The sequence below is a fragment of the Chlamydotis macqueenii genome, chromosome Z (assembly GCF_036417535.1).
Source record: "Chlamydotis macqueenii isolate bChlMac1 chromosome Z, bChlMac1.mat, whole genome shotgun sequence".
NCBI lineage: Eukaryota > Metazoa > Chordata > Aves > Otidiformes > Otididae > Chlamydotis > Chlamydotis macqueenii.
This window is the reverse complement of record NC_141593.1, coordinates 366,855-394,435: the sequence shown is the minus strand read 5'-3', so window position 1 is coordinate 394,435 and position 27,581 is coordinate 366,855. Positions and strand designations below refer to the sequence as shown.

General features: G+C 48.3%; 1 protein-coding gene across 2 annotated transcripts in view; it reads left to right on the top strand.

The window, feature by feature from the left end:
* Positions 1 to 27,581, top strand: part of LOC147596216 (netrin receptor DCC) — a 356,938-nt gene that overhangs the window by 133,700 nt on the left and 195,657 nt on the right. For both annotated transcript variants that reach the window (XM_086770507.1, XM_086770506.1), the window contains exons 3-5: positions 8,693 to 8,977; positions 19,506 to 19,656; positions 21,168 to 21,304. In XM_086770507.1, the coding sequence (XP_086626633.1) occupies positions 8,693 to 8,977; positions 19,506 to 19,656; positions 21,168 to 21,304 (573 nt within the window). The remainder of the gene's footprint in view (positions 1 to 8,692; positions 8,978 to 19,505; positions 19,657 to 21,167; positions 21,305 to 27,581) is intronic.

Below are 27,581 nucleotides of genomic sequence, written 5' to 3'. Positions count from 1 at the left end.
CTAAACCTTTTCTCTTCCAGTTTGAAGTCCTACCATGACACGGCCTTGTCAATAAGTCGTAATGAAATGCTGTTCCACAGATGTGGCAAGACAAAACTCGTTAAGACTTCCGCTCTTTAGTGCTGGAACGCCAAGAGCGAGTCTTGAAGTTTCACGTCGGTACAGCGACGTCTCCCGCTTGCAGCCCAAGTCACATCTGTGCTGTAGGATGGGATCGGTCGTCTCTAGACGTGATTTACGTTCTCCACCCAAATAAATTCTTCTTAAATATTGAATATTAGCTTTTAAACTTCTCGTTTTCTCCGAATGTATGGAGTAATAAGCAACAATTGAATTAAAAAGCTCGTTACGCTTCTGGCAGCTCACACTGGAGAGATGGGGAGTTGGTAGGATTTGTCTAATGACCTTGAAATAATTGCGGTTATCCGCACAATTTCATATTTCAGTGAGCGTCAACCTTATTGGTTTCTAGGGCTAAAACCAAACAGAAACTGCTGAATTTGTGTGAATAACGGCAATATGGGAGCTTTTAAATTCAGTTCTTACTTCTTACTCGGTGATTTACCCCTTTGGTCGTAGATCTCGCTGCTTTTGTCCACGTTGATCAGCGCTGTGCGTGTTAATTAAACTCCGCAATGGTGATTTTTTTAAATAAAATCACGTTTGAGTAAAATTGTGACTAATGAACACCTCTTCGAAAGGAATATTGGTGTGTTATCATTAAACTGCAGTTGATGATGATCATAGAATGGATTGGGTGGGAAGGGACCTTCAAAGGCCACCCAGTCCAACCCCCCTGCAAGGAGCAGGGACATCTCCAACCACATCAGGTTGCTCACAGCCCCGGCCAACCTGGCCTGGAATGTTTCCAGGGATGGGGCACCCACCACCTCTCTGGGCACCCTGGGCCGGTGCTCCACCAGCCTCAGTGTAGAAAATTTCTTCCTTCTATCCAGTCTGACTCTACCTCTTATTTTGAAACCATCACCCCTCGTCCTGTCCCAGCAGGCCCTGCTGAAGAGTCTCTCCCCACCTTTCCTGCAGCCCCCTTTGGGCACTGGGAGCCGCTCTCAGCTCTCCCCGGAGCCTCCTCTTCTCCAGGCTGAACAGCCCCAGCTCTCTCAGCCCGGCCTCACAGCAGAGCTGCTCCAGCCCTCTCAGCATCTGCGTGACCCTCCTTCACCTCCCTCCCCCGTGTGCGGGATCTTAACGGTGACATTTAATGGAAGAGTCCAAGTGGACTGGCGAGAGAACCTCCAAATTGTGAGTTGTCTGTTGGGATGTTTTAGTCTCTTGATTCTTTTTCCTTCCATTTCTCCCTGGGCGTCTCTTCGTGACGTGGTTCCCAAGGTGCACGCAGAACTACCGAGGGCAGGAGATCCTGGAAGTAGCTCTCTAGTGCCACCAGCTTTGTTTTTCAGCTGGAAGAACCCAAAATACCAACTGGCAGTAAGGGTGAAGTAGGTGCCGAAGTCGTTATCTGTATCCATCAAACCAGATGAAACGCGGATCCTTTGAAGGCGTTTCGCAAAGGGTTAATGAGCGGTTAATGCCTCTTTAATTAAATTAATCAACCCTTAGACTATTGGAATCTTGGGGATTAACCAGATGTTCCTGTAATACCTCTCACTGATGGATTTTCAGTCATCTACTGCGCGTTCCTCGTGTTTGGGTAAGTGACTGGAAGACGCTCTCAACTCTCCGTGTTTTGCAACGTAGTTGTCGTATCACTTCAAGAAGAGTTGGACCGAAATGATTGGATGCCGGAGGGAAAGCATGCTTCTGTGTTAAAAAAAAAATGAAATCATACTGTCACACAAATATAGACTTGAAAATAGTTTGAAGTGTTGAATAGGTACCATCTGGTGGGAAAAAAAAAGCAACCATGCAATTAAAACTTTCAAAATGCAGCTTATTGAGATGAAAATATTCTTTTTTTTTTTAACTCGGCGTAGAAGGAAGTCTTTCCAGTGTGAATTCCTTGTCATCCGAAGCTCATTCAGAAATTGCAACTGTAAAAACCGCAGCGTTTGCTGCGTCTCTGCCGCGCTTTTCCATCCTGTCCCTGGCAGCGGTTCGTCTCCGAAGCCTTGTGTTCTTCCTTTGTGCTGGTGCTAACGCAGCAGTCGGCCGGTAACCGAGCGATAGGGTGGGTCAGAGATGGGGGCGTGGGACCGGAAGGTGAAATAAAATAGTTAATTAGGAGTTTCCTGTGTTGGTGATGTCTTGTGTAGATGTAAATCCCTGAGAAGACCCGTGCTGAGTAGGACAACTCAGTTTCACGTGCTGGACACGCAACACTTGAGTTGCAAGGTCCTGCACGTGGGTCATGGCAATCCCAGCACAAATCCAGGCTGGGCGGAGAATGGATGGAGAGCAGCCCTGAGGAGAAGGACTTGGTGGTGATGGTGGATGAGAAGCTCAACACGAGCCGGCAATGCGCCCTCACGGCCCAGAAACCGACCCCACCCTGGGCTGCACCCCCAGCAGCGTGGGCAGCAGGGCGAGGGAGGGGATTCTGCCCCTCTGCCCTGCTCTGGTGAGACCCCCCTGCAGCGCTGCGTCCAGCTCTGGAGCCCCCAACATCAGAAGGACGTGGAGCTGCTGGAGAGGGTCCAGAGGAGGCCACGCAGATGCTGAGAGGGCTGGAGCAGCTCTGCTGTGAGGCCAGGCTGAGAGAGCTGGGGCTGCTCAGCCTGGAGAAGAGGAGGCTCCGGGGAGAGCTGAGAGCGGCTCCCAGTGCCCAAAGGGGGCTGCAGGAAAGGTGGGGAGAGACTCTTCAGCAGGGCCTGCTGGGACAGGACGAGGGGTCGTGGTTTCAAAATAGAGTGAGGTGGATTTAGATTGGATATTAGGAATTTTTTTTTTTTTTTAACCTGATCGTGGTAGAACACTGTCCCAGGTTGCCCAGAGAGGCGGTGGATGCCCCATCCCTGGAAACATTCCAGGCCAGGTTGGCCGGGGCTCTGAGCAACCTGATCTGGTTGGAGATGTCCCTGCTCCTGGCAGGGGGGTTGGACTGGGTGGCCTTTGAAGGTCCCTTCCAACCCAAACCATTCTATGATTGTACCACTGGATGATCAAACCGGCCAACTGAGATCATTTTGCTTTAAGCAGATGAGTTTGTCTTTGCATGGATCGAGGCAAGGAGAGCTCCTACAGGCCAGGAAGGACGGGAGGAGATTGAAGAAGCTGTTGCCTTCCACCCCACGGTTGATGGGGAGCGGTAGGTCGCCGCGCAGGATGAGTACTTATCTACTGAAGCTTTCTGAAGGGTTGAAGTTTGAGCTGGAAGCCACCGTTGTCCAGATCTAGTGACTCAAGTTCAGCCAAGCAGGACAGTAGGACACAGAGCTGGGCTTCGCTGTGGCTTGAACTGGCAGCGTGGCGTGTGCTTTTTGTATATTTTGTAGAAGAAATCGGGGAAAATACGGGGAAATAACCTCTAGAACTTGAGAACATAGAGGTTGCAGCTCTTTTCTCTCCGTAGGCCTGGTTCTGAGAGTTGCTCAGGAGCATTGTCCCAGCGTGGCGCTACCTTCTCACCTCCCTTCCCTCGCGCTTTGCGCGTTCTTTCCACTTCTACGTGCCTGTGCCGTGTTGAACCCGTCCTGCGCGTGCGTTTGCGTGAAAACGTGGAGAGCGGGCCGCGCTCGGTTAATTCATTTATCGCGCCGTGTTTCAGGATTGGCCTTCCGCGTGCTTTTCTAAAATTTATCTCGGGGAAAAGATCCGTCACCGGGTTCAAACCGTTCACCGGCCTGCGGATGAATCTGTCAGACCCAAATTCCTAACTGGTTTGAGTGGCGTTCTTGAGGAGGACGCTGGTTTCTTGGGGGTAGGGGCAAGAGGGATTTTACTGGTTTTAACGGCTGGGAAACTAGGGCGGCGTCTCAACCCTAAATCGTAGGAAAAATAAATCTCCCGTGAATAAAGAAATGCCGCGAGCTTTTGAGGAGTTGAGTATTTTAGGGAAATTTTGCTATTTATGATACTAAAACAACGAATATCTTGTGCGTTCAGCTCCGTAGTGTGGGGTGTCTTCCCTCGTACGGAGCACACGCTGTTGCAATTTTTCTTGGAAGATAAAAAAAATATTCGAGTAAATTTAATTTAAAAAAAATTTTTAAAAAATTTTTGTATTTTGGGCACAATTTGAAGGGTGGACGATACTGTCTCATTGACCTGAACCCCTCGTGGTCCTTACGATTGGCAGAAAACACGGACTTCACTCAATAAGGGGAAGAATATCGTCGCAATGAAAGCTCTTAAAAATACAAACTGGAGTTCGAAAGCGTTAGCCAGCTGAGAAAAAGAATTTAACGTCCCGTTTCACGTCTCATTTCAGGCTGAAATTATTTCTGACGTGTGCTTTGGGGCACGGCGTTGAGGTTTTTTTTGGATGGGCACCGCGGTGTTGCGTGTTGTCTATCGGAACTGCGTTTCCAATTAATTTCTTCTCTCTGGAGTTGCGTCGTCAGGTAAAACACCGCGTGGCTTCTACCCTCGCGCGAAGATGAGGTGACAAGAGAAGAGTTGGACTTCGGAGGTGAAGGGTGGGCCCGTGGGTGCGTGGCCGTTGCCGATCCCGGTAGGAGCACGGATACAGTCACGTTTGCAGTGACAAGTCCAGCGGGAACGATAAATAAGTCGGTGGAGGTGTTTTGGACCTTCTCGGTGTCTGGGATAAGGCGAGATGGAACTGAAGCGTGTTTTCATGGAGCACGTCAGATAATGGTCTGGAGAAAAGGGAAACTTTTGGTTTGTATTTTTTATCCTCCTTGTTTTTAAACTATATCGCAACTCTTGACGGAACGAACGTCTCCGTTGGCGCAGCTGAACCTTCACATCCCTTGGCTTGGCATACAACGTGGAGACGTCCCGTTGATCTCATCTTTATTAATGATTTAAGGTGTTCCTGGGCTGGTGGACTCAAAGGTTTTGATGGTCATGCTCTTGGAAGTTTGTCCAAACAAGCTACCCTGACCTGTAGCGTCCCTTTAATCGCTAGTGGCGTGTCCTGCCCTCTGAGGAGCTTTCAAAGATCTTCACCAGGCAAGGGCCGTGCAAATGGATGCCCGCTGAAACAAACCCCGCGAGCAGAAAAGAGTTGAAAGTAAATAGAATGGACAGCAGCCAGAACTTCTCAGGTGCTGGATTTGCATCTTCTACTCCAGTCTTCCCCAGCTGCTTCATTTCTTTGTCAGCGCCGTTGCGCAATCCTCTCAGCGTCTTCTCCCAGGTAACCCCAGTGCTTCCTCTCAATTCAAGATCTTGTAGAAATTGTATAAGAGAGGAACTAGATCCAGCTCGCTGACTGAACAGCCAGAGAGGTCTGCAGCTGGAGATTCGTTGAATCTCTAAGGTCGGAAAAGACCTGCAAGATCATCAAGTCCAAGCATCAACCCAACACCGCCATGGACGCTGAAGCACCACCTCTGCGTGTTCTTTGAACACCTCCAGGGACGGTGACTCCACCACGTCCCTGGGCAGCCTGGTCCAGTGCCTGGCCACTCTTCCAGTGAAGAAGTGTTTCCTGATGTCCAACCTAAACCTCCCCTGCCGCAACCTGAGGCCGTTTCTTCTTGTCCATGAGTTACTTGGTAGAAGAGACCACCACCCACCTCCCCACACCCTCCTGTCAGGCAGTTGCAGAGAGCAATGAGGTCTCCCCTCAGCCCCCTCTTCTCCAGACTGACCAACCCCAGTTCCCTCAGCTGCTCCAGCCCCCTCACCAGCTTCCTTGCCCTTCTCTGGACGCGCTCCAGCACCTCAACGTCCTTCTTGCAGTGAGGGGCCCAAAACTGCACCAAGCATTCGAGGTGCGGCCTCGCCAGTGCCGAGTCCAGGGGCGCCATCGCTTCCCTGCTCCTGCTGGCCACGCTGGTCCTGATGCAAGCCAGGATGCTGTTGGCCTTCTTGGCCACCTGGGCACACCACTGGCTCCTGTTCTACCAGCACCCGCAGGTCCCTTTCCGCCGGGCAGCTTTCCAGCCGCTCTTCCCCAAGCCTGCAGCGCTGCGTGGGGTTGGTGTGACCCAAGTGCAAGACCCAACACTTGGCCTTGTTGAACCTCACCCAGTTCACCTCGGCCCAACGATCCAGCCCATAACCACGTTTTGGCCACGGCTATAGGAAGGCTGTAGCTCCAAAGCGACGATCTCGAAGAGTCACAAATTTGGTTCTCGTGAACTCCGCGACACTGGCAGAGCTGTAGAACGAGGGGAAAAGCAATCTTGAGGGTTGTACTCGAATGATTCGGTTAAAATAGAAATTCGTTGTTGTTCTAAATGCATCCTTCACGTGTGAGGTGTTCCGGCACAACAGCTTTCTGCCGGTGCTTTGAATCGGAAAGAAAGATCTGCGAAGGCTTTAAGCAGAACTGACCACAACGACATCGAATCCGTGATGAAAATCCTCCTGCGGCAGAAATACGGGGCTGGGGGGAAAAAAAAAAAAAAATTGTTTCTGCGCATGACGCCGAGCGAAGCCACCAAGCGAGCTGTGTAAAAGGTGACAAGAAAATGAGATTTTAAAATACTTGCAGCTCTGATAATCTGAGCCGACATCAGGTTAGGGAGAAGTCTTTTCTTTTTTTCAGAAAAATAAGTTGATTTATTTCCCGTGATAGGTAAGAGGCATCAGAGGGCAAATGTTGGCTCCATCTTCCTTCAGCTCGCCTTTCGTGGTGGAATTAGATTGCTACCGAGAATTGGTGTCATAATATTTGCGACAGAGTCTACGCGCTGCGAGAGAATTGCTGCGCTGGCGGAGACCTCGATGCGCCCCCGTACTTGAAAACGAGGCGTTTCCATCCTAGGTGGGACGTTCTGAATTGTCTGCGCGTGGCTTACGGTTTCTATCTCATCTCCTGCGAGGTCAACAGAACTTCTGTGAACGTGTCCATGTGAGGGTGGGGCTGATGGAGGAATAGATGGCTTCTTGACCTTCCTCTCCGTGTGGTTTAAGAGGAGACGTGGTGGCATGATACGAGGAATCCGATTTAACGATATTAAGGAGTGAAACCTCCTCAAAAGGTGAGGATGCCTGAGGAGCTGGGGCACTTCCATGGCCACCTAGCATCAGGGTTGCGACACAGCTTAAGTGTTTGAGCCTAAACTCTCCCCTAAATCTTCTCAGATCTCTGTTTTGAGGGTTGTAGAGCACTGTCCCAGGTTGCCCAGTGAGGCGGTGGATGCCCCATCGCTGGAAACATCCCAGGCCAGGTTGGCCGGGGCTCTGAGCAACCTGATGTGGTTGGAGATGTCCCTGCTCCTTGCAGGGGGGTTGGACTGGGTGGGCTTTGAAGGTCCCTTCCCACCCAAACCGTTCTATGATTAACGCGGGGAGATGCATCCGTGACTCTTCAGCTATGGAGCATTGCGTCGCTGTGGATCTGTAACGTTTAATTCCGGGGTCGATCTCAGAAAAGGACTTTTTTTTTTGAATATATTTGCTGGTCCGTTCCCTTGAGCTAACTCCCGAGAACCCAAACATCTGTGTCGCTTCAGAAATTGTCTTTAAAATAAATCAGCGTAAGCCAGGAGATCTGTAAATACCTGGTGATGGTTTTTAAACTCAAATGTTGTGGTCCTGCAGAGAGTTTGAACGAGTTTTGAACGTGACCGTGGAAAAAAGTGGTTGGTGTCTTCTATTTTTCTGGCTCGCAGGCTTTGCTGGGTGGGAAAAGCCGTCACTTGCGCGTCTGTGCCCGTCGCTCGGCTGGAAAGCGGCATCCTCGCCGTAACGGGAAGGCGTTGGGAGGGCGCGGCGGGTGATACGGCGCGCGTGGACGTCTGCCTCTTCATCCGTCGCTTCCTTCATCGGGCTAACTTGTAAACGTGGAAATTTGGGAATCACGTTGCCCGCGCAACGGTAGAGTCACGTAGGCTTCTTTTTCACGTGTGGAAACGCCGTTGGGAAGCGTTTCCTCAGCCAGTTCCAGCCTTGCTAAAGAATTTCCCGACTTCAACTGGTGGAATGGCTTCAACTGGGACGTGGGATCTCATCCTTGCAGATGATCTGGGAGGTGGGAATGATGTTTTGGAGGAGGAGAGTTGAGACAAGAGATGGGCGGCCAAAATCACGCCGGGAAAGAGGTGTTTGAACCGAGAAATCAACCCAAGGCTCTCAGACCCTCGGTGCGTGGTTGCACACCCTTCCCAGTGATCGTGTTCACTGGTACGGCTTCAGACAGTCCCTGGAGGCAGGGGAGTGGAACTGGGAGCGTCGTTCCTAGGGAATGGCCGGGACTCGAGCCAGAGCAGCTCCCCAAAATACGTCCACACCATCCCTAGCACGTCCCTCATCCGGGTGGTTGCTTCAGCCGATCTTCTTGATTTGTCCTTCTCATAGCTGGCTTGAAAAGAGGATTGATTTTTTAATTTTTATTTATTTTTATTTTCCTTCTTTGCAAGTTTATCTATGCTATTTGCAAAGCAACGATGCTTCCGGATAACGATGTCCATCATCCTGACATCCTCCTTCGCTTGCTCTTGGAGTCTTACAGGCTTCATCTCGTTCTTGTTGGGTTTTCTTCTGAAGCACGTGAAGGACGTGGTCCTTGTGTTTTTGCACCGAGTGACGCTGGGATATTTGGGAGTTGTGCAATTAAAGCTCCAAGCTGTCTTGAGTAAAAAATATTGCTTTTATTTTATTTTATTTTTTTTTTTTTTTCTGCTTGTGTTTGCAGGACCACTGAGGTTTCTCTCCCAGACGGAATCGGTCACGGCGTTCGCAGGAGACACCGTTCTGCTGAAGTGCGAAGTCGTCGGGGAGCCCATGCCCGCGGTGCACTGGCAGCGAAACCAGGAGGACTTGGTCCCGACTTCGACCGACCCTCGGGTGGCCGTCCTGCCCTCCGGAGCTTTACAGATCAGCAGGGTTCAGCACGGGGACAGCGGGATCTACAGGTGCCTGGCGAAAAACCCGGCGAGTTCCAGAACTGGAAACGATGCCGAAGTCAGAGTTTTGGCAGGTAAGAACCGGACCTTTGGCCGTCGCCTGTCTCTGGTCGTGTCCTTTGGTTCTCTGAGTGGTGGTCTTTCCTCCTGGGGCAGCTAGGCTGGTTTATCCCACTTTCCATCCGGTTACTTCTCCATGCTTCCAAGGTCTTCACATGGAAGACCTTGGAGACCTTTAGAAGCAGTTGGTTGCGAAGGTGAAGAGTTGGCACCTTAGGAAATTATTCGTGCTGCCTACCTTACCCAGTTTAGATGTGCATGAAGCTGGTTTCTCTTACGTGGTCAACCAGTACTTCCCGTCTCGCAGCGTTTGGTGGGAGCACTGGAATTATCTTCCCGGAGCGCTCTCTGGAAGAGCTCTTCTCGGTTGACTAGAGAAATGCTCTGTTAGGACTAGTTGTTGAACTTCCCTACTCAAAGTTAGGTTGCTTGGATGCTTCAGTGCCTGATGTCATCTACCAAGTTGCCCGGACCCCACAGGTTGAGATCTGACACGGTTTGACAGATAACGCTCCTAAATCCATCGCCAAGTGAGCGTCTTGCTCTCCTTCCTGTAAACTCATCAGCCAAGTTAGGTGGTCCACCACTGAGGGTGGTGGAGCACTGGCCCAGGTTGCCCAGAGAGGTGGTGGATGCCCCATCCCTGGAAACATTCCAGGCCAGGTTGGCCGGGGCTCTGAGCAACCTGATGTGGTTGGAGATGTCCCTGCTCCTGGCAGGGGGGTTGGACTGGGTGGGCTTTGAAGGTCCCTTCCAACCCAAACCGTTCCGTGATTTGGATTTTAGACCTGGAGGACTTTTCTCTGCCTCTTCAGAGTTTTGTTAATTTGCCGTGCATCTCCATGTCTGATGGTTTGTGGAAGAATCGATGGTTTCTCCCTTTCCTCCGTTTCGGTCGTTAACATCTTGGCTAAACGACCTCTCTCAAACTGTCTACAGGGGAGAGGAGAATTAATTTCTCTCTTCCCAGCGCCTCAAAATTTTATACCAGGGAAACACCGAAGCAAATAACGAGGGAAATATCTAACAAGGAACTAACGGAGTCCATCAGACTTTGGCTTAGGGCAAGCAGCGCAAGGTCTCGTTTCAGGATAACGTGAGCCGACAGCAGCTCTTAGAAGAAACGAGCAGTGCTCCTGAAACCAAAACCTCGGATCTTACTGAGGATCTTGGGAATTGCGCTCTCGTGTGCGCGCTTTGATGGTGCGGAGCGATCCGCTATTTCGCTGCTAATTCTGCCTCTCCTGCTTTCGCTCGTCGGTGGAAATCTGTCTCCGGTTGCGGCTCTCCTCTTCCATAATTAGCGAAGGCAGAATACGCTCGTTGGCGTTTTCCCCCTGGTTATTGAGGGGAAAAAAGAAAAAATTTTAATCTTATACAAAGGAATAGGCAACAACAAGAGAAAAAAGCATAGGTAGTAGATCATAATTCTGTATTTTTCAAATGCTGCCGCTTCCATGGAGAGCGGTTGCGATTTGTTTGAACCCGCAGCGTATCCGTCAGGATTTGTGGAGAGCTGGACGCGATCTGGAGAAATAATTTCTGATCTTCTCTACGGCAGACGGAACCCAAGGGAAAAAGGATGAGGGATGAACATCTTGAGTCATTTAGGCGCCTTGGTTGAAGTGCCTGCGGCTTAAATATTTGATTCGACGTTAGGGTGGGTGTGGAGAGACCTGTATCTCCTCTTGATAGAAAAAAAAATCATCATTGGATGTGTTTCAGGTGAGAAAAATAAAATATTTTGGGGAAGAAATCAAGAAAAAGTGAAATTCACCCTACCAGACCCAAAGCTAGAGTTTAACTCGCTGTGTAAATGGAGGAATAGTTGTACCTTCAGCTTCCATTTCCAAGGAGAAGTAGTCCCCAGCAGGTCGATAAAGACATTTTCCAAGCGGCTCCAACCTCCTAAATCCTCCAGCAGGAGCCATCTGCCTGGAGAAGCGCGCAGGTCATATGAGAACGGATTTTGAAGAACTTAAAATCGTAGAATCATGGAATGGTTTGGGTGGGAAGGGACCTTCAAAGCCCACCCAGTCCAACCCCCTGCCAGGAGCAGGGACATCTCCAACCACATCAGGTTGCTCAGAGCCTCATCCAACCTGGCCTTGAACATTTCCAGGGATGAGGTGTCCACCACCTCTCTGGACAAGCTGTTCCAGTGTCCCACCACCCTCGGCGTAAAAATTTTTTTCCTAATATCTCATCTAAAGATTTTGAAGAACTAATCTAATCTAATTTTGAAGAACTTTTATAAAAAAGCCCAACGGATCAGAGCGAAACTCTTGAGGAATTTTTCCTGCGTCAAGTTTAATCTAGTGCTCTTAATTTTTAAGAGGAGCCGTTGCAACTTTTAGCAGAAAGCTCGTTTCAAATGCACATTTACTTATTTTTTTTTTTTTTTCACCTTTCTAATTGAAGGGCTGCTCTTCTCTCTGCGATCCGGAAACTTAATCCTAGGTGAAAAATTTCAGTGAATACCGACAAGGTGAAGAAATACATCTTCAGATAACTACATGCGCTCAATTAATTCAGAGGAATGCTGCTGCTGTACAAAAAAAAAAAAAAAAGGCAAAATATCTGCTACAAACCGGTGCTAGGGAATTAATTATTAGCTGAATTCGTTGCTTCTGTAAATTAACGAGTAAGTTTCTTTGGGAGGTCTGTACGCTTCAGAAAGATGACACGTTAAAAGCAAAAGTTGAGTACCTCAGTGCCCGCAACCTGTTATTTCTCTCTTGAGAAATAATAATCCTGAATTTATCACGGCTTGTTCAAATATTCTCTGGTTTGGAGGTTCCTTCTTCTCTCTCTGAGCTGCGGCGCAAGGTGACGGTGCCGACATCGCGCAATTCCTTCGTGTTTGACGTGAATAGAGTTTGGTTGCTGCCGCGCGATTGGGCTCGGTTCTCGCCGTCGCGTTTCCAAGGAGAGAAGGCTAACGGCGGCGGAAAGGACCACCTAGAATTGGATCCCAGGAGGAGGCTGAGGTGAAGGACTTGAGAGTCGTGGTGGTTGAGAAGCTCAACGTGAGCTGGCAATGCGCCCTTGCGGCCCAGAAGGCCAACCGCATCCTGGGCCCCATCGCTGGAAACATCCCAGGCCAGGTTGGCCGGGGCTCTGAGCAACCTGATGTGGTTGGAGATGTCCCTGCTCCTGGCAGGGGGGTTGGACTGGGTGGGCTTTGAAGGTCCCTTCCCACCCAAACCCTTCTGTGATTCTATGACAGTCGTGTTTAACGGCACGCGACAGGAATCACCTCGTGAGCTCAGGCTTGCGTTGATGCTCAAGTAACTCCGCTTTTTCAAAGAAGTGCAATTGTAATGTTAGGCTTGACTTAAATATGGTGTTACGTCGTGAGGCTTGGCGCAGTTTTGATGCGCAGGAAGGATCTTGTCTCAGGACACCCGATTGGGTAAATGTCTATGTGGGAAATGAAATTGGTGGAATATCCTGAATTATCTTGTGTTTGTTGTTTAATACAAGTTTTATAGTTAAACTCAGTCTTTAGGAAAGTCTACTTTAAGCTTAAGCACACAATCTCTTTGAAGCAACAGTTGGACTTGATGATCTTGGAGATCTTCTCCAACCTTAAATCTTCTGTGATTCTGTGTTACTAAGCTCAACCATCGTTTCCTCAAGCAGCACAGTGAGCTTGTGTCAGGTGCAAAGATAATTTTTAAGATTTCTTCTCGTCTTTTCTACCCTGGGAAGGTCCCCGTGTTGGCATCCGTTCCCCAACAGCCAACGGTTCTCCAAGTCAGGTCTTTACCTTCTTCTCAACCTCAACAGCTAGTGCTTAACAGTGTTTATGAATGTTTCCAGCGATGGGACATCCACCACCCCTCTGGGCAACCTGGGACAGTGCTCCACCACCCTCAGGGTAAAAAATTTCTTCCTAATATCCAATCTGAATCTACCTCCCTCTATTTTGAGACCATCACCCCTCGTCCTGTCCCAGCAGGCCCTGCTGAAGAGTCTCTCCCCACCTTTCCTGCAGCCCCCTTTGGGCACTGGGAGCCGCTCTCAGCTCTCCCCGGAGCCTCCTCTTCTCCAGGCTGAACAGCCCCAGCTCTCTCAGCCCGGCCTCACAGCAGAGCTGCTCCAGCCCTCTCAGCATCTGCGTGGCCTCCTCTGGACCCTCTCCAGCAGCTCCACGTCCTTCTGCTGTTGGGGGCTCCAGAGCTGGACGCAGCGCTGCAGGGGGGTCTCACCAGAGCGGGGCAGAGGGGCAGAATCCCCTCCCTCGACCTGCTGGTCGGCTTCCAGCTGTCCAAGCGAATAGCGTCGCTGAGGTCACTTTATAAACCAATTATATTCTGACCTTTAACCAAAAAACCAAAAAAGGTTAAATTTGAAATGCTTATTAGTAATCCTGGGGAAACGAGCTAGTTTGCCTCACTCGCTAAAGAAACCTGGGTAGTGCGGAAGTAATCTATCACGTAAAATATGCAAATATCCGTTTCCCATGAGCAGCAGCTTGCACAGTTGGAAAAAAAAAATGAACGGGGAGGTTAGAGATGGATGTACCGTTGGTCTGTCCTTGTTGGGCGGAGCTGATCTCAGGATCAATGCAATGAGAAGAAAAACCAAACCTTAAACTTGATGTCTGCTGAAGAGCTGGGTGCTCACCACGCCCTGGCTGGCGGCCAGCTTAGGGTTTTTTATTTCTTAAACGTGTTTGCTCTACGTGGGATTGGTTTTAGAACTTCTGGTTGAAGGACCAGTTGAGTTCAGAACAAGGGCCATCACGATACGGTGTGGTTTATTTAGTCATGGAATTGTGGAATGGTTTGGGTTGGAAGGGACCTTCAAAGCCCACCCAGCACAACCCCCCTGCCAGCAGCAGGGACATCTCCAACCACATCAGGTTGCTCACAGCCCCGGCCAACCTGGCCTGGAATGTTTCCAGGGATGGGGCATCCACCACCTCTCTGGGCAACCTCTTCCAGTGTTCTACAACCCTCAGCGTAAAAAAAAATTTCCTGATATCCAATCTGAATCCACCTCCCTCAAGTTTAAAACCATGACCCCTCGTTCTGTCCCAGCAGGCCCTGCTGAAGAGTCTCTCCCCGTCTTTCCTGCAGCCCCCGTGAGGCACTGGGAGCCGCTCTAAGATGCAGCCCAGGGTGCGGTTGGATTTCTGGGCTGTAAGGCCGCGTTGTCTGCTCCTGTGGAGCTTCTCATCCACCATCACTCCCAGGGCTGCTCTCCGTTGGTTCTCCGCCCAGCCTGGATTTGTGCCTGGGATTGCCCCGACCCGCGTGCAGGACCTTGTGCTTGGCCTGGTTGAACTTCATGAGGTTCTCTTATGAACATCACGAGCTACGATGTCTGGGGCCGCATCTTGTTTCTAAAAGTTGGCTAAGCTAGCCTTTGATTTTTTATTTTTTTAATTTTTATTTTTATTTTTTCAACTCTAACCCAAGTAAGACTTGGAGTAAAAAAAATCTCTCCTCTCTAGTGACGTTCATAGGGCCACATCAAAAATCTCGTAGTGGGTTCTTCTCTGGATTCCTTTGCTACCTGGACCAAGCCGCTGCTCTTTAATGGCTCGTGTCTTTGTGTTTGAAGGACAACGCTGGTCTAAAATAAATCCTGCCAAAGCTCTGCTGCTCAGCTGGAAGTAAGAGAGTAAATACGTTGCTACTTTCTCGCCTCAGCTCTGTTCTCCGGTGTTGGGGTAGGAGATAATGTCGTTGCGGAGCAGTTCCTCATTCTGTTTCAATTTTCCCTCTGAAACTTTAACGGCCGGAGAGAAAGCTTCGTCCTTTTGTCTTGTAAATACAAACCAGCAACATCCTTCTCTCCCGCTGCAGTAATAAATTTTATATTCTTCTTTTACCGAAGGATCTCAAAGAACGAGGCGAAGCGCTAAAAAGATTTTTTGTCTTCATTATGGATGAGGAAACGGAGCGCCTCGCAAGAAATCATCGTTAAAGCTGGAAATAGGACCACTGATGGATAGGCTTGTGTTCCAGCGGCGACTTGGCACAGTTTTCCTCGCGCTTTACTTCCTGGAGGAACTTCAAAATACATTAAGAAGAACGTCTTCTCACCCTGATGCGTGTTGGTGCTAACGTTATGATCTTTGTGGGTCGTTATTCAGAGAATCATAGAGTGGTTTCGCTTGGAAGGGATCTTCAAAGCCCACCCAGTCCAACCCCCCTGCCAGGAGCAGGGACATCTCCAACCAGATCAGGTTGCTCAGAGCCCCGGCCAACCTGGCCTGGAATGTTTCCAGGGATGGGGCATCCACCGCCTCTCTGGGCAACCTGGGCCGGTGCTCCACCACCCTCGGTGTAAAAAATTTCTCCCTAATATCTGATCTGAATATATCTGCCTCTGTTTTGAAACCATCACCCCTCGTCCTGTCCCAGCAGGCCCTGCTGAAGAGTCTCTCCCCACCTTTCCTGCAGCCCCCTTTGGGCACTGGGAGCCGCTCTCAGGTCTCCCCGGAGCCTCCTCTTCTCCAGGCTGAACAGCCCCAGCTCTCTCAGCCCGGCCTCACAGCAGAGCTGCTCCAGCCCTCTCAGCATCTGCGTGGCCTCCTCTGGACCCTCTCCAGCAGCTCCACATCCTTCTGCTGTTGGGGGCTCCAGAGCTGGACGCAGCGCTGCAGGGGGGTCTCACCAGAGCGGGGCAGAGGGGCAGAATCCCCTCCCTCGCCCTGCTGCCCACGCTCTTCTTAAATATCAGTATTATAAAGTGGACTGATAAAATGTGACGGGGTCTGTCTTTGACGAAAGAACGATGAAAAAATTAATTCAAGACCTTTCCCTTTTGGAGGATTAGATGTATATCCTCAGTTAAATCACAAAATATCTCCATTACGGCGTTAATCATCTATAAAAAGGAGATGAAACGACTTATTCTAACAAGATTTTGTCAAGGTGTGTGTTTTTTGCCGATCCGGTTGGCCGTTTGGAATTTCGACTCTGCGTCATTGATTTAACGAGCGGGTAAAATACGCGCGCGGCCGTTCCTCTTTGCCGCGCGTTGCGTGCTCGGGAAAACCGCGAAATACGAAACGGGACGTTCTGCTTTGTCGGTCTCCGCTTTGGAATTGGTTTTAGGGGTATTTCTTCGTTCTTCAGTATTGATATTCAGAAAAAATCAACAAATTCGTTGAAGTAAAATCAGAGCGTGCATTGTGAGGACAAGCGGTGATGGCGGTCTGCAGCCATCTTGGAGCACCTTGCTCCACGTGGTCCCTGTCAAGCGATTTTCTTGAAGATCTAAAGGCTGAAAAAGCCCAAGAGATGTCCTACCGTGTCCCCGTGGATGGGGACATCGCAGCCGTGAGCTCAGGCCGCGGCGGATGCGTTGGCGCGCGGGGGCGGTTGAAATGAAGTCGGTGCCTCCGGTGGAGCCGGGCCTTCACGCAAAGAATTTCTCGTCTGCGAAAGCCGGCCCAGAGCTGGTTGATTACGTGGGCTTGATTATGGTGTACGCGTACCTTGTCAGGGAGAAAACGCTGAGTGCTCTTTAATCAAGCGGAGAAGGGCTTAACGAGACCTCGGGTGTCTTAATAATCAAGCCTGGATGGCTTCCTGAAGAACGCGCTTCATTCAAAGCGTTCGTGAGCTCTGATTCTGTGGCCTTAGGCAAGAAACGAGATTGACCCTTTAATCGTAACGTTTCCACCCTTGTTTTTCCTTTCTCATGTCAAAATCTAATTTGCCGGACCGATCTGTTTTTATTTCTCGACTGGAAGTGACTGGTTGCACCATCTGGTGCTGAAATTGCTGCCTGGGCGCTAGATGTGTGCCGCTTCCTTAGGCCCGCGAAAAGCCCGAGCTCCTCGCGAGGTCCCTTGTGACCGGTGCGCGTTTTTGTAGAGGTTACTCAGAACATGTGAAGTGATTTTTATTTTATTTTATTTTATTTTTAAGTTGTATTTTGTTTTTTTTTCCAAGCCTACAGGGTGGAGGTGGTGCCACCTTTGGTATAACTCCACCCCAGAGGTTTGCGGTCCGTGTTCCCACAGACCTTTGCATCAATGGATTCTTTTGATGGCCAACACCATCTCGTTGTTCAAGGTGGATCTCATCTCTAGGAAGAAGTTGTGGATGTCCACCCTAAGGAGAAGGGATGCTTTTGGAGGCTCCTTATTTCCCATCCTGGCTCCTCGTAAGGTTGTGGTTCAACCATTGTGGCTCCAGATACCACGACCTTTTGTGTCGTAGTCGCAAACCTGTGGTTTTAGACCACCTCTGCTTTTTTGGAAGGTGGCACAAAGCCCAGAGGTGGCCGTGTGCCCAATTTAATAGTCCGTGGTAGCACGTCACGTGGAAGCTGTGAATTATTCCTTGATGCTCAACCAAAACGTGTTGGTCATTCCATCCAGCCTCCTCTGGTAGTAAAACGGACGTGGGGACCGACCGTGGTTGTGATTCCTGCTGGTGGCTACGTAGGGTATGGGTGGTGGTGGCTGCCACCTCCTGGGAGGCTCAGCCCCGGTCAGCGCAAAAATTCTGCTCTTCATAGATTTGAAACCCCAGCTCTCTCCCTCCTCTTATTTTCTGAAAAGATATTTGTCTTTTTCATTTTTCCTTCCCGTGACGGATATTTTCTTCAACTCTCCACGTGAATTTTAGCTGCTGACTTCGGTGATGCCCTGCAACTCTCTTCAGCTGGAAATCAAGCGGCGAAACGTTGTTTCGCAACTGACACGTTTGGTTTCCAGCTGCTTTTGAACTGCGTTTCCCGATGAAAGAGGGATGGAGGGAAGATGAGGATGATGAGCACTGAGGGTGGTGGAGCACTGGCCCAGGTTGCCCAGAGAGGTGGTGGATGCCCCATCCCTGGAAACGTTCAAGGCCAGGTTGGCCGGGGCTGTGAGCAACCTGATGTGGTTGGAGATGTCCCTGCTCCTGGCAGGGGGGGTGGGCTGGGTGGGCTTTGAAGGTCCCTCCCAACCCAAACCATCCTGTGATTCTATGATCTATTTTCCTTTTTGACCGACTGACTTAAAAAAATCAAAAACAACCAAAAAAAAGCAACCAACCAAGCAAGCTTTGGTGTTTTTCTAATTAGCTACTGCATATTTAACGGCATACGTTGAGGTCATATCGTATATTTTTGGTTATTTCAAGAGATACTACGCAATTCACAGGCCGAGGGCACCACTGCGGTCGGCTCAGACGCCGTCACAGATTGACGCCGTTGAGTTGCCTGCGATAACGGCTGCGGCGGTTGCGTCTCCGTCTGGTTACGGCAAGACGTTGAAACGTGCTGTTGGCGTAAATCCGTAACGAGCGCGCGCAGCGAGTTACCGTTTCTTTCTGCTTGTTTTGGAGAACCTGCTGATTGCTTGGAGGTGCTCCTGGAAGATCTCGTAGCTGTTAATTTGGTGGGAATACTCGTTTGTGTTGTGGCATTTTAACGTTTGTGTCAGGAAACGAGGAGTGTTTGATGGCCGTAGTCCCGCGCGTTTGTTTCAACATCCGTGCGAAGAAAATGAAGTCGTTTTCGAGAGAGAGAACGGATTCGTTAAAAAGCAAACAACCCCAACTGATTTCCTCGGCGTGCGGTTCTGCTTGCTGGTGTTTCAGGCCCAGTGGGTGGGATTTGGGTCTAGGTTGTCACCTGAGTGAAATCAATCAGAAAAAGGAGGGCTGACGAAGGGACATCGTTAGGCCGTAGCTTCAGTTGTGCGTTCCCGCGCCCCAACTCGTCGTAGCGACGGCAGTTGACTTCACTGGTCTTGCTGCGGTTGGTGGTTACGTGGCCGGTTTCACTTGGCTGCGTTCTCTTCGAACGCGTCCCGACTCTCCGGAAGAGTAACGCTTCTGCTCATCTACTCAACCCAAGTGTGGGTTGGCCTCTTGCTCAGCGGTCATCTGCCCGTGGCAGGCAGCGATTTAGGTCATCCTAAAGCAGGCACCTTGAGCTCAGATTATTTACCAACCCGTAGGCGTCTAGGGCTGTCTTAGCCTCCAACGGGTGGGGTGTCCGTGTCGACATCTTCATTCAGGCAGAGGAGAATTTGGGGCGCCAACCTTGCAACTTAGTCCTCCTCAATTCACATTTTTGAAGCTATTTCGTTCCTTGCTTTCTGTTTTTTTCTGACGTGAAGCTCTCCTTTTCTTCTCTCAGCTGCCGTATTGATGAACTTCCCTCTAGCAACTCCAAAATGATGGCGTTAATCCAGCGCCACTCTAAACGTTATGTTTATTTTATTTTATTTATTATTTCTTTACCTTTTCTTGCCGTGACGGTGCCTTTCCCTGCAGCTTTCCAAGACCAGATTATAAACGGGCCGTTATTTTCTCAAAAGCTTGTATTTTTCTGCCTTCAAATAGCTCCCTTGGCTTCAACCGGTAAGCGACTCGAAGATTGCCATTTGATACGCGTTCTCGACGTCCCTACTCTGATTTTCTATTTTCCCCGTCGATAAGAATCTGTGAAAGCTGAGGTCTCTTGAGTCCGTTATTGATCCGTCGTTTTATATTTCCTATTCCCAAGAAAAATAATATTTTGTTGTTGGTTTTATTTTTTTTTTTTGAAGAATGGTAACCATCTCTTTTGCTCTCCTAGATCCAGGTTTGCACAGGCAGCAGTTTTTCCTGCAGCGACCGTCCAACGTGGTGGCCATGGAAGGGAAGGACGCAGTTTTAGAGTGTTGCGTTTCTGGGTACCCGCCTCCCGTCTTCACGTGGCTGCGAGGAGATGAAGTGCTCCCCATCAGGTAGCTCCGTCCTTCATGGGTCGCGTATCTAACGCTACGTTTCCATGAGTAGAGTGCAGGCAAACCACTGAGCGGTGCTTTAAATTCGGTGGGGTAGGTTTGGAGGCCGTGAGATTTTCTTCCTAAGTAGTGATGAGATTGGATATGTCTTTGTTCTGGTGTTGTTAGTGAGGGGGGGCTAAGGTGGCAGCTTCTGTAGGAAACTGCTAGAAGTCGCTCCCCTTTGTTCAGTGGACTCGGCCGGGCCTAGGGCGGACCCACTGCTGGCCAAGGCTGAGCCAATTGGTAGCAGAATGTTCCCTGATAATGCCTCTGCGATAACATATTTAAGTAGGGGAAAACAGAAAAAAAAAAAAAGGATGATGATGTGAAGAAGCTGAGTGGGGGCAGAGAGGGGGAAGCACGAGCCTCGTGGGCCTTGCAGGCCTCACCCTCTGGCCTCCCGCCAGGCAGCCGACTGGGCCCAACTCGGCCCGGCCCGGCTGCAAGAAGTGGAGAGGAGATGAGAAGTGAATAAGATGTAAAAAGGATCCTGAGAGGCGTCTGCCAGCCTGTTGTGAGGAACGGCTGCAGACGCCAAGGTCAGTGAAGAAGGAGGGGGAGGAGTAATGCAGCTCCCGGCCAAGATTCCCCTGCAGCCTGTGGTGAAGACCATGGTGGAGCGGGTTGTCCCCCTGCAGCCCATGGAGGTCCACGGAGGGGCAGAGATCCACCTGCAGCCCGTGGAGGACCCCACACTGGGGGAGGTGGAGGCCTGAAGGCAGCTGTGGCCCGTGGAGGCCCCGCTGGGACAGCTGTTCTAGAGGGACTGCACCCCATGGAAGAGATGACCCACGCCGGAGCAGTTCCACGAAGGACTGTGGCCCGTGGGAGGGACCCCACGCTGGAGCAGGGGAGGAATGCGAGGAGTTCTTCCCCCGAGGAGGAAGGAGCGGCATAAAACAACGCGTGATGAACTGACCACGACCCCCATTCCCACTTCCCCCCCGTGCCGCTCGGGGGGGGAAGGTAGTAGAGATAATGTTAAGCCCGGGAAGAGGGAGGGGTGGGGGGAGGTTGTCTTGTTCCCTGTCTCATTCTCCTGCTAGTTTTAGAAATAAATGAATAGTTTTCCCCAAGTCGAGTCTGTTTTGCCCGTAACGGTAACTTTAAGGATTTCTCCCTGTCCTTATCTCAAACCTTGAGCCATTTTTCCTTATATCATCTCCCCCTGTTCCCTCGGAAGGTGGGGGGAGTGAGAGAGAGACTGCGTAGTCTGGTCCCGATCGGGGCCAAACCGCGACAGTCTTTTACCTGCTACTGAAACTCATTTCTGCACCAAATTCAAGGAGGGAGTTTGATCGTAAATACCTGGCTGGTATTTAAAACGGAAGCAACGTTAAAAACTAAAATTAAAAATTAACAGCCGAAATCACAACTGAGAACTACTTACCTCGTGATTTCCTCTGTGTATTTTTCTAGCTAGTTGTGGCCCCTTAATACATCGCGAACGTGTGTTGTCGATGTTTCAGGTCCAAAAAATATTCGCTACTGGCCGGCAGCAACCTCCTCATATCAAACGTGACCGACGACGATTCGGGGACGTACACGTGTGTGGTCACCTACAAAAACGAGAACAGCAGCGGCTCCGCCGAGCTGTCGGTGATGGGTGAGTACGGGAAAGACGCCGACTTTGCTTTTCCTGCGACGTTTTTAATTGTGGCTTCCTTTTAATTATTCCTTCCGCACGTCTCGGTTTTGGGATCGTAGTGGATGTCTTCGTTGCGCACGATGTCAAGCGCAACGGGTTGAAAATCAAAGTTTGTAGCTGCTTTTTTTTTTATTTTGTCATGAACAGTTGATGTGGTAGGCTAAGAAAAATCGATTTATTTAGCGTCTTTACGCCAAATTAACAAAAATCCACGTAAATTCCTGGAAATCCACCCCCAGCGGTGATGCTCTGAGGGTTCCCGCTGTTAAATCCAGCCTGATTTCCCCGACGCTTCTTCCTCGTGGCGAATATTCACGGAATCTGAAATATCTTTAAATCTGCCTTTTTTCTTTATTTAAACCATCAAACGAGAGCAGAGTGCGTTAGCATTAGTCAGTCGGATCTAAAGAACGATTTAATGAATGCTTAGCCAAACAATAACATATTTTAATGTGTTGTTCGTTTTGCGTTCCGGTTTTAAAGCTTTTACATGAAAAAAAAAAAATTCATTAGTGAACAGAGCCTTAATTTGGATTGTAGGGTATTCCGTGCTCTCCTTTTATCAAGCCGTAATAAAATATAAAAATTATTGGTGATGGAGGGTTCGGTTCTGTTTCTTGAGGTACATTAAGTGTTTCACTAGATAAAAATAAAGATGTGGCTTCAATTGTGGAAATTTAATTTATTATGGGAATGTTTTCATTGTAAGGAATTAAATATTGAAAAGACAGGTAAGCTTTTTGGGCAGTCTGCTCGATTTGCCGGACTGAAATGTGTTGGTTTCGGATGTAACGTGCAGTGGGTGGCGAATTATTATTTGAAAAGTAGAAAGAAATTGCGCCGGTATTTCTCCCCAGCAACAGAGCGCAATATTTAGCGGTAAGAGTGACCGTGGCTGGAGAATCGTGGCATAAGTTATTGTGCAGATAAAACCTGAGCGTGTAATTCTCGTGGAGATTAATGAGAATTTTGTATTTAAGCCCTTTGAAAAATTTATTCCTTTCTGCGTTTCGTCTGTAACGCCTCCAGCTTTGGCTTCGTCCTGCTCTGAGGAATTTCCAGATGCGGGATGGAAAAAAGGAGCTGCAACTTTTAGGCGCGGTATTGGTGTACGTTTCTTATTTTGGGACTTCGATCACTCATTTCTGCCGGACTGAACGGCAAACGAAACATCGCGTTTGTGTCGGTTTGCGTTAATAACGGAAAGCGTTCAAAGGATTCGGAAGAAATTACGCGATTAAACTGGTGAGGCGATGACGGCAGTCCCCTGATATCTGGTTTTCCAGAGCAATGCAACTTGCTCAGAGTCTGTTTATTTGTTAAAACCAGTCTTACCAGTAAGAAACTCTCAAATACACTGAAGTTTTTCATGTAATCGTTACATCTCGCAAACAGAATAATTAATTTATAGCCTCATTTTCTTCTGTTGCTAGATAAAAATGTAGATATTTCTGGGTGTTTCCGTAGCATTAATTTGCTTTTTTTTTTATTTAACAAACTGTAACAAATCAGTATTTTGTTGCAAGACCCACTTCTTTTTTAATATCGACGTGATCTTTTAATTGTTAACGTATCCGTAGCGCAAGGGAGGGATGAGTGAGACGTTTGCAGTCCGCGTGCGAAAAATTTAACAGCCCGATAATTATCTACTCTGAAGACAACATCAGATCAAAGTTAGTTACATCGCGTGGCAAAAAGATGCTTTTGATCTGTTAAATAATGAGGCCGTTTGCAAGAAATACTGTGTTTCGCGATGGAGTTCCTCTTAGGTCTTTTGAAAGAGCTAAAAATAACCCCTTCTGCGGTGGGCCTAGGCCTCAAATTGCGAGAAGAGATAATACATTTTGCTGATTTTAAATTTTGTAGCATGGCCTTTCGGCGCTGTTTTAGCCGCATCTCCTCGCGTAGTGAAAATTAAAAGATAGAGGTAATATGTTTTGCTAATTTTAAGTTTTGTAGCATGGCCTTTCGGCAATATTATAGCCACATCTCCTCGTGTAATGAAAATTAAAAGATTTGGTGCACGTTACCTAGTTAATATATAAATTATTTGCATACGCGGTAGCTTTAGAGAGCTTAGTGTTTAAACGCACGTTTGAAGATGATTAAATGTCTTAACCAGTGTCAACTACAATTATTTTTCCAAATATTTTCTAGCTTTTCAGAGGTGTGTTTTGAGCTTTTTCCCTTTTGGCCTCTGAGAGGTTTTTTACATGGCTTTTTTAATTCACGCTTTGTTAAGCGAGCCTGAAAGTTTACTGAGCTATTTTTTTAGCAAGAAATCCCCCTACCTCGACTCCCTAAATGGTCTGAAAGCGGCATAAATCCAGGAAAAAAAAAAAAAAAAAAAAAGCTTTTTGAACCTCGGCCTGCTTGTGGGATCTCAGTCTGGTTGCGGCCTGGTTTGGCGGTGAGACAAATGCTTTGGATTTCAGGCCTTGGTTGAGATCTGGGAGAGATCTAATTCTGGAAAATCCATTTTCTATCAGTGAATGGATAGATTTTTGCTGATAGGCCGTCATACGGAATTTTGTGCCTGGCGGTATTTGGTTTGGCCCTTAAATGTATCAAAGAGCAAACGATAATTGTACTGATAAGGTGGGGGAAGAGCATCGCATTTTCTGAAAGCTGAGAGTTTTGTTGGCTATCCTTCACGTAATAATGCGTATATTCAGAATTGCGCTATCATCGCCTTTGAATCCGGCAGCTATTTGTAAATGGATCAAGATTGAGGTAATAATTTTATTTTTTTTTTAATATTCTTTTCCTGAAATGTCCCTTGAGGGAGGGAACAGAGAAGGGCACGGTTTTTTGGTAGTGCTGGGTCAGGAAGGCCTGTTTGAGGTCGCTGCCTAAAGTAAGAGAAAGTAGTAACAAAAAGCAAAAAAAAATATTAAACAATAAAAAAAAAAAAACTTTTTGGATCTGAAAGACAGTGTTGCTACCTTTTGCCGAGCATCCATATTTATAAGCTACAAACAGCTGCAATTTGGAGGCATTTTTTTCCATGCAAATGCTTTTTACTAGGAATTTTTAAACACAAAGCGTTTTTAGCGCTTGATTTGTTTGCCGTTGCGGAAGACAAGCTCCATCAAAGGTAAGGCCGGGTTGAGACGAGCGGCTTATAAAATCACCTCGGTCTTTTTGACAGGGATGAACGATCGTAAGCGCCGTGCGTCTTGGTCGAGTCAGTTTTTCTTGGTTTACTTCTGACTCCGCTGCAGAAATTCCTGTCGCGAAACGGTTGTTTGGACACGAAGGTGGTGGAAAATACTGAATAAAGCAGGCGTGGGGCACGTTGTCGTGTGCGAATCGCTTAGGTAGAGAGGAGTATTAAGGACGGCTGCGTCGCTGTAACGTGGTTTGACACAGCGACGAAAGCATGGAAAACGTGAGGCCTACTCATGCTTCCTTTTTGAGGCCTGCTTAACCTGATCTCACACAAACGTTCCAGCCCTGAAATATGTTCAGAAGCAGTTGTAGTCTGTTGCTGATGTCAAACATCAAACTCAAGGATGTATCCTGTTGGTACATACTCACTGAGAAATTATTTCCAAAATACGGAACGTTATCTGCTGTTACAAACATGTGGAGAAGCGGGTGAACCCCCAGAAATTTGAGTAACCGGAGGATCTGTTGCTCTGTGATCCCACGCTGTGGGGTAAGTTCATTTTTGCTCGTATCTCGTTGAAGAAACCGAGCGCAGAGTAGACTATTTAATTATCCTCTGCGCTGAGTTTGTCGTTCGTTATGGAACAGGGGATGTGTTTTTTGAGCTGGCAGGATAAAGCAGCGCAGTAGTCTCCGATAAATCGTAGAATCATAGAATGGTTTGGGTGGGAAGGGACCTTCAAAGCCCACCCAGTCCAACCCCCCTGCCAGGAGCAGGGACATCTCCAACCACATCAGGTTGCTCAGAGCCTCATCCGGCTTGGCCTTGAACGTTTCCAGGGATGGGGAAATCTCATGATGGTTTACTTCAGGCAAAAATGAGATTAATGACCGTAAAACCCTGTCTCTCCCCAAAGCAGCGTCTCTCCCGTTTGTTTTTTCTGACATGTCCGCAAAGGTTTTCCATCCCTACGGCTCCTCTGTCAAGCCAAGCAGATGGAAATGTCCGACGTGTTGTTCTGACTCCCTTTCCCACAAGGTTGACGGAGCTGAGATGAGAGAAAATTAATGATCTTGTCACCTGAAAATACAGAAGTGAAATATTTAAGTTAGACGTTGAGAAGAGTTGCCCAGAGAGGCGGCAGATGCCCCATCTCTGGAAACATTCCAGGCCAGGTTGGATGAGGCTCTGAGCAACCTGATGTGGTTGGAGATGTCCCTGCTCCTTGCAGGGGGGTTGGACTGGGTGGCCTTTGAAGGTCCCTTCCAACCCAAACCATTCTATGATTCTAAGAGACTTCTTTTTTGGAGTAGTGAGGTGGGATAGGCAAGCCAAGCTCTGTGGGCAATACTGAGTTTACCTGCTGAAAAGTAACCAGGCCTTGGAAGATGAAGGCGCTGGTCTAGATGAGTTGGATCAACGCCTCTTTCTGCGTTCCCTCCCCTTCATTTAGCGAATTTAAAAACTGTATTACTCCATCGATAGCGTTCAACGGCTTCACAGAAGCCGGTTATGTTTTCCATCCAGGAAAGAAAATACGTAGTATTTTAAGCAAGATTAGAAACAAAATAGGATTTTAACAGTCTCTGTGTCGGTGTTTTTATGTAAATAGGCAGAATATACTAAAATATACGTATTTTTAAATATTTGTGTGCGTGGGCTTCAAGGTTGACTTAATCCTTTACGGGAAGAAGCTCAACTTCTCTATAATAATTTATAATTTTAATATAATGTATTTTTTTTAATTTTAAGCATATATTATTCTGTACTTACTTACCTCAAAGTTTCTCCCAGCTTGCTGCGATGCTCTTGATACTGGGTGGTACTGGTAGTGAGACTGGACTGGAATGAGCAGTGGTCAATTTGAGAATTTCCGTACTGGTTTGTGTTTTTTTTTTTTTTCCCAGTCCTATTCGACAATTTATTTTGCTTTTTGCAGTTAGAAGAATTTGTTGGGAGTGGTTTTCCCGCGATAGCATCGGTGAATAACGAGGTGAGCGCCTACTTGCTGGTGGAGAGAGTCTCGTGGCGGCGGTGGTGTGCGACGGAAGGACGATCCGCTAATTTCGATCGCCGTGGCTGGGAGCCGAGTGCCGAATTCCAACCGTTCTGGAATTGTGCTTCTTGTCCTTGCGTCATGAGTATCGAATGCTTATTCAGCTCGGAAAAATCGCTTGAGTAAATTTCCGGCGTTGCCATTTTCTGATAGCGGTGTTCGCGTGCGGAGCCGGTGTAGCGTAAGAGGTCACCGAGGGAGATGTTCTGGTGATGGTGATGCCTTCACCATCAATTTGCTGTCCCTATTTCAGCCGTCCCCAACTTAAATTTCCTATTTCGGCTCCAGGCTCTGTAGAGCTTTGCATAAATTTCTTAAAAATTGGGTTTTTTTGCTTATGGGCATAGGTGCTAAATGAGATTTAGAGAAATTTCTACGTAACTTTGGGATCCCGAGCAGCACTGAGATGCTGCTTACCCTTTGGAGACTGAAATCTCTTTATTTTTTTTTCCTATTTGCTTGTTTCTTCATTTGTTTTATTATTTTTTTTTTTAAATACGACCTTGAATTGAGCGAGAGTCGTGCGTGCAAAACGTGGGCTGGGTGAAAAGTCTTTGGGGTCAAAACGTGGGGGAGCTTGACCTTCAGTGAGGTTTGGGAGCTGAAGCGCGGTTCCTTTGTAGGTCTGACGTCGGTTTTTTTGAATTTTTTCCACCAAATCTCTCCCTTGAAGTTGCGTTGTACGCGAGGGTTTCGAATGGCGTTGGTGCGTAAAGCTCCAAGTGGAGGACGTGGGTCTTTTTGCATTAAGGTCGTGGGAAAAGCTTGGCTTTAGCGATAGGACTGAGCCCCGTATGGTACCAGAAGACCTATGTCTGCTGTTTCCACCAACTTTTAATATATATTGATATTAAAAATGTATAAATTCCTTGATTTTCAAAAGCACTAGCCTTATTACTTCGTAACTGTGGCATTGTTGCGTAACACTAATTGCGGCGTTTTGGTGTTTAAGTAGGAATTAAGTCTCTCCTGCGCATTAAACGTAAGACAAAACACAACGAAACCCAGAAAATAAATTTATTTTCTTCCACTGCGTGGCTCCTCAGTGACGTCTGCTCGTAGGATCC